A 13,628-nucleotide genomic window follows, 5' to 3' on the forward strand; every position below is an offset into this window, starting at 1 on the left:
TAGAGATGGTTGCCCGAGGCACCCCTGTCACTGAGAGCTCGTCGGCGAGGTAAGGCCATAGGTAGGCTCAGGGAGCCAGTTAGGTAAGCGTGTGAGTGGGCCAAAGAATCCAGGGAAAGGACTCGGGTTGCCAAATGCCACGGTGGGCATCGGGTGTACCTTATGCCTAGATACACCCACACACCAGATTAGAAGTTGGTACTTCGCTTATTTTTCAAGATATTCCGCTCACAAGGTTCAGACATACATGGCGGCGGCCATCTTGGATTTTGACGTGGCGACTCAATTTTCAATAGGGTTCTTCCTTATGCCTAGATACACCCACACACCAGATTATAAGTTGGTACTTTGCTTATTTTTCAAGATATTCATCTCAAGGTTCAGACATACATGGCGGCGGCCATCTTGGATTTTGACGTGGCGACCCAATTTTCAATAGCGTTCTTCCTTGTGCCTAGATACACCCAAACACCAGATTAGAAGTTGGGACTTCGCTTATTTTTCAAGATATTTCGCTCACAAGGTTCAGACATACATATGGTGCCAGCCATCTTGGATTTTGACGTGGCGACCCAATTTTCAATAGCGTTCTTCCGTATGCCGAGATACACCCACACACCCAATGAGACGTTGGTACTTCGCTTGTTTTTCAAGATATTCATCTCACAAGGTTCAGACATACATGGCGGCGGCCATCTTGGATTTTGACGTGGCGACCCAATTTTCAATAGCATTGTTCCTTATGCCTAGATACACCCACACACCAGATTAGAAGTTGGTACTTCGCTTATTTTTCAAGATATTCAGCTCACAAGGTTCAGACATACATGGCATCAGACATACATGGTGGCGGCCATCTTGGATTTTGACGTGGGTTGCACCCACACACCAAATTCGAATGCGGTCCTTTGCTTACGCACGCACGCACGCCCGGACGGGAAAACCATAGTCCCCCTTTCGCTCGTGCGACGGGGGACAATAAAAGAAGCGGCCTATTCAAAAGGCTAAAAACAGAACAAGTTATTAGGTGCGAATTGAAGCTTTATTTCAAAGGGGATTCGAGTGGATTTGTTTACGAAGTCGGCTTCAACTTGTAATGCAATGCGGATAATTTTCAACAGGGTGTTCAAGACACTGATTCAACCATGGTATCATGCAAGGCAGTAAGTACCTCTTCAAATATAAATGAAACATACAGAAATTATTTCCATCTTTGCTCCAAAAAAAAAAGAAAGAAAGAAAGAACGATGTTCAGCACAATCAAGCCGTTATCATTATTTAAGCTAAAGCTCCTCTATTGGTTATAGCAATACACAGCACATAAAATTCACCGTAAATGTTATGGACCCAGAAACAAAATTACCCTACCAAAACAATGCTATACCTTCAATAGAGCCAAATAAAAATAAACAAATAAAAAAAATAAGGTTAATTCCAATGCATCTCCATGCCATAGGTCTCCCTGTGAAAAGGCTGCTGTCAGGAGCGATGGCCACGTTGGAAAAAAGGAAGGACGACGCAGCGAACGGTACGACCTTGAGTCGCCCGCGAAGCCTGGACGGGACGGAGCCTAGGCCGTGCGGAGAATGATATGCACTCCAGAGTCGGTGAACACAGGGCCGCTCATTTTACCAACCTCGAGCAAGAACGAGGCTTCTTCAAATGGCCTCTGCATTTGACCTGCGGCAATGACAAAATGGCAGAAAGTCAGCGACTGTCGAATCAAACGGATCGCTTCACATCTCTGTGCCTTTGTAACGGCCTCGAGTTCACAGTGTAAATTGACAAGATAAGCTCTGTTCAGCAGAAGGGAAAGCCCTTTAAAGAGAGATTTCTAATGAATAGGTCTCGCCACAAGTCGGTCTAAAACAAATAGATACTTCTGCTGTCAGTGCCAGCATGATCATCATCATCACCAATAAGCAGCTTGCTTTTCATGAATGTAAAGTCATGTAGTTACTAACACGTTAAAAAATAAATAAAACCTTTTCAACAAATGCTTTAATGTTTATGACAAAAAGTAGAAACCCTGATCTTTTCTACTCCGTTAACCTCCTCCCAAACCCATCTCCTTCCAAATTTCCAGTTTTTCCTTCCTGGGGGGTTCTTTCTGTATCCATTATAGCCTGGTGGTGTAGCCTGGTGTTGGCTTAGCGGTTAGGGCGCAGGCTTGGGATCATACGATCCTGAGTTTGAATCCTGGTCGATCGCTGAATTAACACCAGGGGGGTTGACTCAGCCTGTCATCCTTCCGAGGTCGGCAAATTGAGTACCAGCTCACTGGCAATTGGGGCACTGCAACAGCGGCACAAACGTGCTTCCAGAGAAATGATGCAACCAGCAGCCAGAGGCTACATACGAAAACAACAACAACTACCTGTCATGTATGCAGTGCAAATGTTCACCGTTGTATCCCTACACCGGGACCGGGTTGTATCCCTACGCCAGAGCTCGGATGGCGCTGCTGTGAATCGGGCCTGGATTGGCAGAGTGAATAAACGCGTACGACAATTGATCGCAGTTTGTCGAGATACTTTACATGGCGACGAAGGTAAACATCTAGACCATGACATCTTTCGGCCATATCGATGAATTCGACCCTCATGAGGGGGATTTTGACACGTATTCTGAGCGTTTGTCTTTCTACTTCGAGGCGAACGGCATTGCGACCGAAGGCCTGATGAAGGCCGTCTTCCTGTCCGTTTGCGGAGGTGAGACGTTCACACTCGTTAAAAACCTGATTCGGCCTCGGACAATCCAGGAGCTCACGTATGCAGAGCTCAAGGCCGCTTTGAAGGAACATTGCAACCCATCTCCTTCAGTCATTCTGTGTCGGTTTAATTTTTACATGTGCAGACAGCAGCAAGGTCAGTCGATCGCAGACTTCATTGCACACCTCAAAAAACTGTCACATCTGTGTGAGTTTGGGGACACGATTGATGACATGCTTCGTGATTTGCTGGTGGTTGGCATGTCCGATGACCGCACTCGTAGACGCCTGCTTGCTGAGAGAAGACTGACGTTCCAAAATGCCAGAGACACCGCAATTTCCATGGAAAGTGCTGAACGCAACGCTACAAGCATCGGTGCCACTCGCTCATCTGGTACCAGCCCTGCTGTGAATCGGTTGGATCATGTTCAGCCACAACGTTGGAACAAGGCTCCTCGTCAGAAGCCAGTGCAGTCTCAAACCCACAACAACTGTTTTCGGTGCAACGGAAAGCACCCTCCGGAGACGTGTCGGTTCAAAGATGCCACCTGCCATTTCTGTTCGAAAACTGGCCATATTGCTCCAGCTTGCATCACTCACGATCATCCTCGCAAATCGGGAAAAGGAAAAGCTGCTGACAAGATTCATCAGTTTATCGGTTCGGAGGAACCCGAGCTTGACCAGGTGAGCTCTGTTTCCGACAACTCAGAATCGTATGACCTGCTTCATATTGATTCTCACCATAGGCGGGACCCTCTTCTTGCCAATGTTGTCGTCAACAATCGACCATTGCAAATGGAGGTCGACACTGGTGCGGCCGTCTCGCTCATCAGCCATGCTGTTTTCACAAACCTGTGGAGTGATGCTGACCGACCCCATCTGAAACCTACTACCTATGGACTCTCCACCTATACAGGTGAGAAGATTGTTCCCTGCGGTACATGTGATGTCACGGTGGGCTACGATAACCGTGAGTTTCACCTACCCCTGATCGTCATTCCTGGAAAGGGCCCTTCCTTACTCGGCAGGAACTGGTTGAGCATAATTCGACTGAAGTGGGAAAGCATTCATCAACTCCGGGCAGCCAATGTTTCTCCTACCGCAGCATACACACTCAAAAATGTGCTGGATACGTACCCGGATGTCTTCAAGGATGAGCTTGGAACCTTGAAAGGACATACGGCTAAACTCAGGGTTGACCGGGATGCCAATCCTATATTTTGCAGGGCTCGCCCAGTCCCTTTCGCCCTGCGTGAGCGGATTGACAAGGAACTGGATCATCTTGAAAATCTGGGGATCATCGAGCAAATCCAGTATGCCGAATGGGCGGCGCCCATCGTTCCAGTCATAAAATCGGACCAGTCCATCCGCATATGTGGAGATTATAAAATGACCGTGAACAGGTGTTCTTCATTGGATAAATATCCAATCCCGAGGATCGAAGACCTCTATGCTCGTCTCACGGGAGGCAAGACTTTTACGAAACTCGATCTCAAATCCGCCTATCTACAGCTCTGCTTGGACGAGAATTCGAAACAGTATCTTACCATCAACACGCATCGTGGGTTGTATAGGTACCACCGACTTAGTTTTGGAGTGAAATCTGCACCTGGAATTTATCAGCGTGTCATGGACAGTTTGTTTGCCGCCGAACGCAACGTCGTTTGTTACCAGGATGATATTCTGGTTACTGGTCGTACGGACGCGGAACATCTACAGAACCTGGAGAGAGTTCTGAAGAAGATTTCGGACTCCGGCCTACGTTTGCGTCGAGACAAGTGCAAGTTTATGGTGCCATCAGTCACGTACCTGGGTCATACGATTGATGCCGAGGGTCTACACCCGACAGATGAGAAAGTCCGAGCTATCAAGGATGCTCCTTCTCCACGAGATGTGACCGAATTGAAGTCATACCTCGGTTTGCTTCAGTTCTATGGTCGTTACGTCCCGAATGTGACCGACGTTTTGGGCCCCCTTTATCGGCTTTTGAGGAAAGGAGTCTCCTGGAGCTGGGGGTCTAGTGAACAATCAGCATTCCAGACCTCTAAGGATCTGCTCAAATCGTCCAATGTTCTCGTTCATTTTGATCCAGAGAAGGATCTTGTGCTGACATGCGATGCCTGTCGGTATGGAGTGGGGAGTGTATTATCGCACGTGATGCCTGATGGTACAGAAAGACCGGTTGCATTTGCATCCAGAACGTTGACCCCGGCAGAGAAAAACTATTCCCAACTTGACAAGGAAGGATTGGGAATCGTTTTCGGCGTTGGCAAATTTCGCCAGTACCTTCTTGGACATCATTTCACGATTCGCACTGATCACAAGCCGCTGATCAGTCTGTTTGGTCCAACTAAGGCGACATCTGACACACTACCACCCAGGATCATCCGCTGGTCCCTGTTTCTCGCTGCTTATGACTACACCATATGTTATAAGCCCGGTTCGTCTATCACAAATGCAGATGCCATGAGTCGGTTACCCCTTCCAGAATCCGTTGATGATTCCCCTACACCAGGATCCATTATCGCACTGATGGATCATCTGGAAGATTGTGCTGTCGATTCTGGCCAGATCCGCACTCATACTCGACGAGACCCCGTTCTGTCCAGAACTGTCCAGGCTGTACAGCTTGGATGGCATTTGCTACCTGAGGGTGACCCAGATTTTGCGGCTTTTAAAGCACGTAAAAACGAACTCAGCGTGGAAAATGGTTGCCTACTCTGGGGATGTCGTGTCGTGATCCCGAAAAATCTGCGTTCCAGGGTCATGGATGAAATCCATGACTGTCACCCCGGGATTGTGAAGATGAAGTCACTCGCCAGAAACTATGTGTGGTGGCCGAATCTTGATGCTGATATCGAACATCATGTTCGACATTGTTACCCCTGCCAGAGCACCCGGAATACACCTGCGAAAGCGCCACTGCATCCCTGGGAATGGCCCAGCGAACCGTGGCATCGCCTACATCTCGATTATGCCGGGCCTATTAACGGCAGCATGATTCTAATAATTACGGACGCGCACACAAAATGGATTGATGCCTATGTGACGCGTGGTACTACGTCAGCCATTGTCATCGAAAGACTCAGACGCTGTTTCGCCACTCATGGTCTGCCCAGGATGATCGTGAGTGATAACGGTTCGTGTTTTTCCAGTACCGAGTTTGCCAAGTTCACACGTCGGAACGGCATCAAACATAAGTTTGTCAGCCCACATCACCAGGCTTCAAATGGCTTGGCCGAACGATCCGTGGGAATCATCAAATCCGGATTGCAGAAACTTCAGGAGGGAACCCTGGAAACAAAGCTGTCTCGTCTCCTGTTCAAATACCGCATCACGCCACAATCAACAACCGGAGCAGCTTCGTCTGAGTTATTGATGAAACGACACTTGAGATCGACACTTGACAATCTCAAACCAGACATATCATCAAATGTTTATCAGAGCCAGCTTAATCAAAAGTTGGTGCACGATAAGACGTCCAACAGTCGATGTATCAACATTGGAGATCCAGTGTTTGCCCGAAATTTTGGTGCAGGTGCGACGTGGCTACCGGGAGACATCATCGAGAAGCCAGGTCCACTGTCCAGTGTGATTCGCCTGCAGGACGGCCGCAAAATTCGTCGACATCAGGACCACATAACCTACCGTCACTGTGAGTCGATGGAGCCTGTAGCATCGTCACAGTCAGGACAACAGTTCGACCCGCCACTGCCGGAGATCGTCGTGGCCGCTCCAGCCAGCTCGGATGCCCCGAAAACCTCTGCAAACGCTACACCCTTCGTGGAGACCAAAGGAATCACCTCGGACTCTGTATCCACTGGTACACCGCGACCCAAAGGAATCACCTCGGACTCTGTATCCACTGGTACACCGCGACGCTCAATGCGTGAGAGAAAAGCACTCGACCGGTTGAATCTTTGAAGATGTTTTTTTTCACGTTGACACATGTTCTATTTTCACGTATTTTCATTATTCTCATAACCGTTTGCACACATATTTTCACATGTTTTGGAAATGTTGCTTTTGAAATGTCAATTCTGGAAATCTAGCACGTATATTGCTCTTGGTAATTTTGGACTTAAAGGGGAGGATGTCATGTATGCAGTGCAAATGTTCACCGTTGTATCCCTACACCGGGACCGGGTTGTATCCCTACGCCAGAGCTCGGATGGCGCTGCTGTGAATCGGGCCTGGATTGGCAGAGTGAATAAACGCGTACGACAATTGATCGCAGTTTGTCGAGATACTTTACACTACCCAGTCTGTCCTCACCTACCACTCATTCCTCCAAGTATCCCTCTACTTTGTCCCTCAATCCTGCTGTTGATGCCACCTTTTGTTCTGCATTCTGATTGGTTCTGCATTCCAGCTCCTCCACAAGCATCGACCTTATAAACAAAAATAAAAAGTCTTGCTTCACGAGTACACAAATATTGAACAAAACCGCACAACTGCTTGAAAAGGGCTCAAGTGTGAGCAGAAGCCGGTCACTACTGACTGAAATGCTTTCTGCTCATTATACTTTTTAAAACATCAAGATTTTTTACGAGAAAAGTGAAAATGTTTCCATGAAGAAGCACTTTCAGTATGTGGCTCAACATTGCGGACGAGCAAAGCTCCCATCACCACCCACAAGGTCAAGGTGCATGATAGGATCGTCCTTGACGATGGCAGTAGATTGAAGAGCGAAGTACTGTATTCCGCTCGTTCGACTCATTAACCATAATGTTTCGTTACTCGGTTACCACAACTCGTATATTTGCTACTAGCAACAGTACCCGCCCTATGGGCGGGGCTTCAATTGGGAAGCCCAAATGAAAAGGGAAAATATCAGAAGGCTTTTTTTATTTTAAAAGATTCATATAAACATTCGTTGAATCATATCACACGCAAATCATCAAAATCTAAACAGTACATGGCGCCCATTTTGAAAAAAGATTGAATTCTGCAAAACGGAAGCTGCCGCTACACGTCGTTCTCAGTCGCACGTTTAAGTGTGAAGAGTGTGCGTCGAATCTAACATGGAAGCGGCCACTAAACCTGTTTCTCAGTCGCTTTGCACATGCTGCCGTGTTACTTCGGAGCCGCACGTTTATATAGGAAGAGTTCGGCAGGAGTCAACTCTGTGTTTGCCTCTAAATCTTGTGGCCCAATCCCATCCCTCTCTGTACCCACCGTACCCAGTCGTACCCAGCTGTTCCTGGACTCTGTGTCCTTTCCTCCTGACAAGGTGGAAAAGTTTCTGTCAACCCTCGACTGATTCTGCAACTGGACCTCACGGCATCAGCCCACCGGTCCTAAAATCCTGCTCCGCCGCTCTTTCACTCCCTCTCTCTGTTCTCTTCACCCTCTCTTTTGCTCAAGGTCATCTGCCATTACCTTGGAAATCAGCCAACATCACCGCTTTACACAAAAAGGTGCAAAAACAGATCCTTGCAACGACAGACCAATCAGCCTTCTCCCAATAATCAGCAAAGTCATGGAATCCATCATTGCTTCGGATATCAAATCTTTCCTCTTCTCAAATGGCTTGATCTCTGATCATAAATTTGGTTTCAGACCAGGTAACGCTACTCTGGAGATGCTGCTTTTGCTGTCTCAACAATGGATGGAGGTCCTCAATGCCAAACAGGAAATCAGAGCTGTCTCCCTAGGACATATCACGTGCCTTCAATACGGCCTGGCACCCCCCTCTGCTCACCAAACTCTCCTCCTATGGTATCCACGGAAATCTCCACGCATGGCTTGCGGACTTCCTCTCTGGTCGTAGTCAACATGTGGCCCTGAATGGTTTTCTTTCATCTCCCCTTCCTGTTCAGGCTGGAGTTCCCCAAGGCAGTGTTCTGGGCCCTGTGCTTTTTCTGGTCTTCATCAATGATCTCTCCCGACTCTCGGGAAAATCCTCTCTATCTCTTTGATGATGACTCCACTCTCTGCCGCTCCATACCTCATCCCTCAGATCGGCAGTCTGCAGCCTCCTCACTCTCTGCAGACCTGGACAAAATCACAGACTGGTCAAACAAGTGGAACATGTCTTTCAATCCTGACAAATCTCACACTCTTACTATCTCTCTCCGAAAAGACCGACTGGACAACCCTCCCATCCACTTTCTGAATAATCCTCTCCAAGAAGTTCTGTCACTCAAGCTTTTGGATCTCACTATGTGCCATGATCTTTCCTGGGAAAACCACATTTCAAATCTGGTCTCCAAAGCCAGTCGCCGACTGGGCATCCTCCGTCGTGCGAAGTCCTTCCTTGGCACACCTGAGCTCCTCACCACATACAAGGCTTTCATCCGCAGCTCAATGGAATACTGTTCTCCCCTCTGGGCCGGTGCTCCTGCCTCACACCTAGCTCGGCTTCACGCTGTTGCAACCAAAGCTTTCAGAATCATTGGAATCTCCCGCGATGAAGCTAACTCCGAGGGCCTTTCACTCACTCACCACAGGCAGGTTGGTGGGCTTTCTGTCTTCTACAGACTCCTCTCCGGCCTTGCTCCCCCAGCTCTCTCTGGGCTCCGTCCCCCAAATATTCCTGCAGGTCGCACAAAATCTGCCAGCAACCCTCTTATGGTTAAACTGCCCAAATCAAGACTCTCTGCTCACCTTCACTCCTTCATTCCTCTTTTCTCCCACCTCTGAATCAAACTCCCTCACTCTCTTCAATCCCACTCCTCCCTCCAGGTCTTTAAAACAGCTGTTCACCACCATCTCTTATATTCCCCCATCCAAAACCTTGATTTTTTCTACCCCCGCTAATTTCACCCCAATTCACTTTTTTGAAATACCAACTTCCTTCCTGGAAGTCCTTGCAGTGTCCTTGTGTTTTATACTTCTCCCACCCCTCCCCACACCCCTCCCCCCACAGATCTCCCGATGTCCCTGCTCTCAAATGTTGTGTTTGTGTGCTTCCCCTTCTCTCCCCATCTTGTCTACCTCTACCCTTATTATATGTTTTGTGTCTGTTTGATTTTTTTTTGTGTGATAAATGTTAGCTCTTTCATGAGCCTCGATCCTGTATACAGGAGGAGAGGAGGAAAAAAAAAAAAAATGGAGTCGATCTACTCTCTCCTGGTACGTAGAATTTCAACAAAAGCCACATCACTGTTCATATCGGTAAATATTATTCCATCGTGTTTGGAAAAACTGGAAAATTGCAAAACTTGGAAAAACAATATACCCTATTTTACTCCCAGGGGTCCCAGGATTACCCACCCAAAATATCGTTGCGATCGGTTGAGCCGTTTTTGCGGTACCTTCAAACGGACAGACGGATATTTGGTGAATTATAGTAAGATTGGTGGAAGGGAAACAGCGATGATCTAAGTACGAGCACACACGCACACACTATTACCTACCAACGCCTTGATGAAGAAAACACTAAAATTACGATATTAATACGTGATTAGGAAAACTATTCGATCCGACATTGGCCTCAACTCAACCACTGGTTCATATTCCAGAATAATGAACAATGACCAAAAAAATAGCTTTTTGCAATTGCTCACAGGGTTCTGGAAAATGTACTAATGTGGAGGTGTATGGGACGAGGGACACGGGAGTGTAAAATAGTAAAAGGAAGTAATTTCTCCTTTGAGTGTTCTGCAATATGATTTAGCGATGTCGAGGTCAACACAAAATTCAACTAATTAGGAATACATGGAAGGTGAAAAACCCCGGGTAATTTGCACTTTCTGGAGGTACAATGGACTGATTATATGATTTTTCTTTCTTGGAACTGGCAAATATTGCATGCACACCAATCCATCATAAGGCCTCCACTTGCCTCGATGTTTTTTTTTTGCCAGAAAATAAAAATCAAACAAGTACAGTTTCTCCCGTTTTGTTCATTGAAGGTTTACGATAAGCAGAAAACATCATTTTGGAGGATTTCAGCCATTTTACCAGTCCTCAAGGGCTTACACAAACGGATCACCATCCATCGTACGGAATGCAATCAAATAGATGGCGGCATCACATCAGCTGCTACGCAGGAAAAAGAAATTACGGATGGCCAGGAAGCCAGCGTCAGCAACAAAGGGCAGCATAATTTGGTTGGACTGTTTTATAATCCCAGACCTGTAACTTCCTTTCTCCAAAAAGGCAGAAAACAATATTGTTGTGATCACGTGATTTCATAGTTACCATCACCTTTTGCTCTGCAAATGTTTTCTTCAAAAAAAAAAAAAAAAAAAAAACCTTTTAGAGGCCATTTTTCCCCGCAAGCGGGGGTTGGCCTTTTTCGGGGACCATGGTTGTTGTTGTTTTTTGGTCCCCTTTTTGAAGCAATGTTTTACGGCCGGATGCCCTTCCTGCCGCCAACCATTTTTGTCGCCTTTTTACGACAAACAGCGAATTACCAGTGAACTGGTACTCAATTTGCCGACCTCGGAAGGATGACAGGCTGAGTCAACCCCCCTGGCGTTAATTCAGCGATCGACCGGGATTCGAAATATCTTCAAATAATGCATAAAAAAGAGGATGCAAGGCTACTCACAATGATACTGCATTCGTATAGTACAAATATACAAGGTGGCACGCTTTTAAATTATCCTCAGTCATATTAAATGTCATGATACCATACATAATGTACATTAGGAAGACCTATCATTTTACCCGTAAATAACGGATGTTTTTACCTCTGCCACCAAAGGTGGATGGATGGAAGTTGTGTTTTTGCCCCCTTTTGTCTGTGAGAAGGATATCTCAAAACGCTTTGGACGGATTTGGACGAAACTTGGTGGACAGGTTGGGTGTGAGACAGGGTCGAATTGATTAGATTTTGGTGAAGATCCCGATTTGGAAACTACAATTTTTTTTTATCTTTTGAGTGATTCTTCACCACAGAGAGATGGAACCAACAACGATATACAGTATAGCATGATATATCAAAACCGTCACGGATGGTTATGACAACACTTAGTGGATAAGTTGGGTAGGTGGCAAGAACAAGCTGATTAAATCCAGATCCGGCCTATCAGTGGGATCCAAAACGTAAACTCTTAAGCCTGGCAGGGGTAAATACTCTACCGAGTGCTGTTCGAGCTTGTCAATGTTTTGTACCGAAACAACTGAAGACAATTGTAGCTCACAAATTGTAGTCAGAAATATATCTTTTTTCTATGGGAAGGGTGTCACCGTAGAGATATGCAGGAACAAAAGTGAAAGCGGCTTCTTCTTCTTTCATATGCACCACATGGCTGCAGGTAGCATCATTTACTGGGTGCGCAGCTATGCTGCTGATGCATCGCCCCCTGCAGGTTGGAGCAGGAGTTGGGAATTTGTTTATGGTGCTGGTGATAGCCCGCCTACTCTTCACGAAGGACACCGCGAGGTCTTTAACGTCCACCAACTAATGCCGGCAGACGGAATGCCCAGTTTAACATCCACCCGAGAGACTTCACATACATTGCCGTCAAGCCGTGCCTCCAAAACACCAGGATAGTTTGCAGCTACATCAACATTTCCACCTAGGCTAGACAGCTTCTAGAGGTGAGTGCGCATACCTCGAGACTATCCCGCCAGCCGCATTGAATGCTTCAAAATAAAAAATAAATAAATGAAAATAACATGCACAATGAAAAAAAACAAACAAAAAAAAAAAACTACAGACTATGTCACCCAAATTTATCAATGATCATGTGATGACACCTTCGCCACGTACGTTTGTAATAACTGAAAAGGTAAATCGTTAGGGTGAAAGTAGTTTAAAGATAACGTGGACCTATCTTATAATCAATAAAGTAAAAAAGTATGGGGAAGTGAAATAAAACCACCAAATTGTCAAGTATTCACCCACTACAGTACAAATTAGTCTCATCGACGTGGTAGTGCCATGATGCCATCTGCATAAAAAATCTTTGACTATATAAATATAATAACCACCTTTAGAGGCCATTTTTCCCCGCAAGCGGGGGTTGGCCTTTTTCGGGAACCGTGGTTGTTGTTGTTTTTTGGTCCCCTTTTTGAAGCAATGTTTTACGGCCGGATGCCCTTCCTGACGCCAACCCTTTTTGCCGCCTTTAGCGACAAACAGGGAATTACCAGTGAACTGGTACTCAATTAGCCGACCTCGGAAGGATGACAGGCTGAGTCAACCCCCCTGGCGTTAATTCAGCGATCGACCGGGATTCGAACCCAGGATCCTGGGATCCTAAGCCGGCACCCTAGCCGCTAGCCCAACACCCAACACCGCTAGCCCAACTTTGACTGTACACAGATATTTCATTCAGGAAACGTTTTCATTCATAAACTTATTGGCACTCAGATCAACGATCTCTCTGACTTTGAATATCCTCATCTATTTGCTGATGACTATACCCGCTGCCATGACATCCCTCATCGTCCAGACAAGCAAGCTGCAGCCTATTCCCTCTCTTCAGACCTTGAAAAAAAAAAAAATCACAAGCTGATCAAACAACTGGAATATGTATTTCAATCCTGACAAATCTCACACTCCCATGATTTCTATCCGGAAGGACTGTCTGGCAAACCCACATCTACTTTCTTATCAATCCTCTTGAAGAAGTTCAGTCATTTAAGCTCCTGGATCTCACTATCAGGCATGATCTTTCTTGGGCAAACCACATTTCAAAGTTGCCTACCAAAGCCAGCCACCGACAGGACATCCTCTGTCATACAAAGTCTTCCTTGGCACACTTGGAACTCCTATCGATCTACAAGGCCTTCATCCACAGCTTGATCGAGTACTGCTCTCCCCTCTTGACTGGCTCCCCTGCCTCACATCTTGCTCAGCTTGACGCTGTGGAAACCTAGGCCTTTGAGGTTATTGGAATCTTACACGACGGAGCTGAGTCTATGGGTCTCTCACCTGCCCATCGCAGACAGGTGGGTGTGATCTCTCTGCGTTCTACCATCTCCTTTCTGGTCTTGCACTCTGCACTCTTTCTACCCT

The 13,628-nt window shown here is 46.6% G+C and overlaps 1 protein-coding gene across 1 annotated transcript in view; it reads right to left on the reverse strand.

Moving 5' to 3' along the window:
• Positions 1-1,020: 1,020 nt before the first annotated feature.
• PIN1 (peptidylprolyl cis/trans isomerase, NIMA-interacting 1) overlaps positions 1,021-13,628 on the reverse strand; it is an 85,017-nt gene continuing 72,409 nt past the window's right edge. The window contains exon 4 of the mRNA XM_068125255.2: positions 1,021-1,680. Within this exon, the coding sequence (XP_067981356.1) occupies positions 1,571-1,680 (110 nt within the window). The 3' untranslated portion in view covers positions 1,021-1,570. The remainder of the gene's footprint in view (positions 1,681-13,628) is intronic.

Source organism: Myxine glutinosa, chromosome 8 (genome assembly GCF_964187855.1).
Source record: "Myxine glutinosa chromosome 8, kmMyxGlut1.1, whole genome shotgun sequence".
NCBI lineage: Eukaryota > Metazoa > Chordata > Myxini > Myxiniformes > Myxinidae > Myxine > Myxine glutinosa.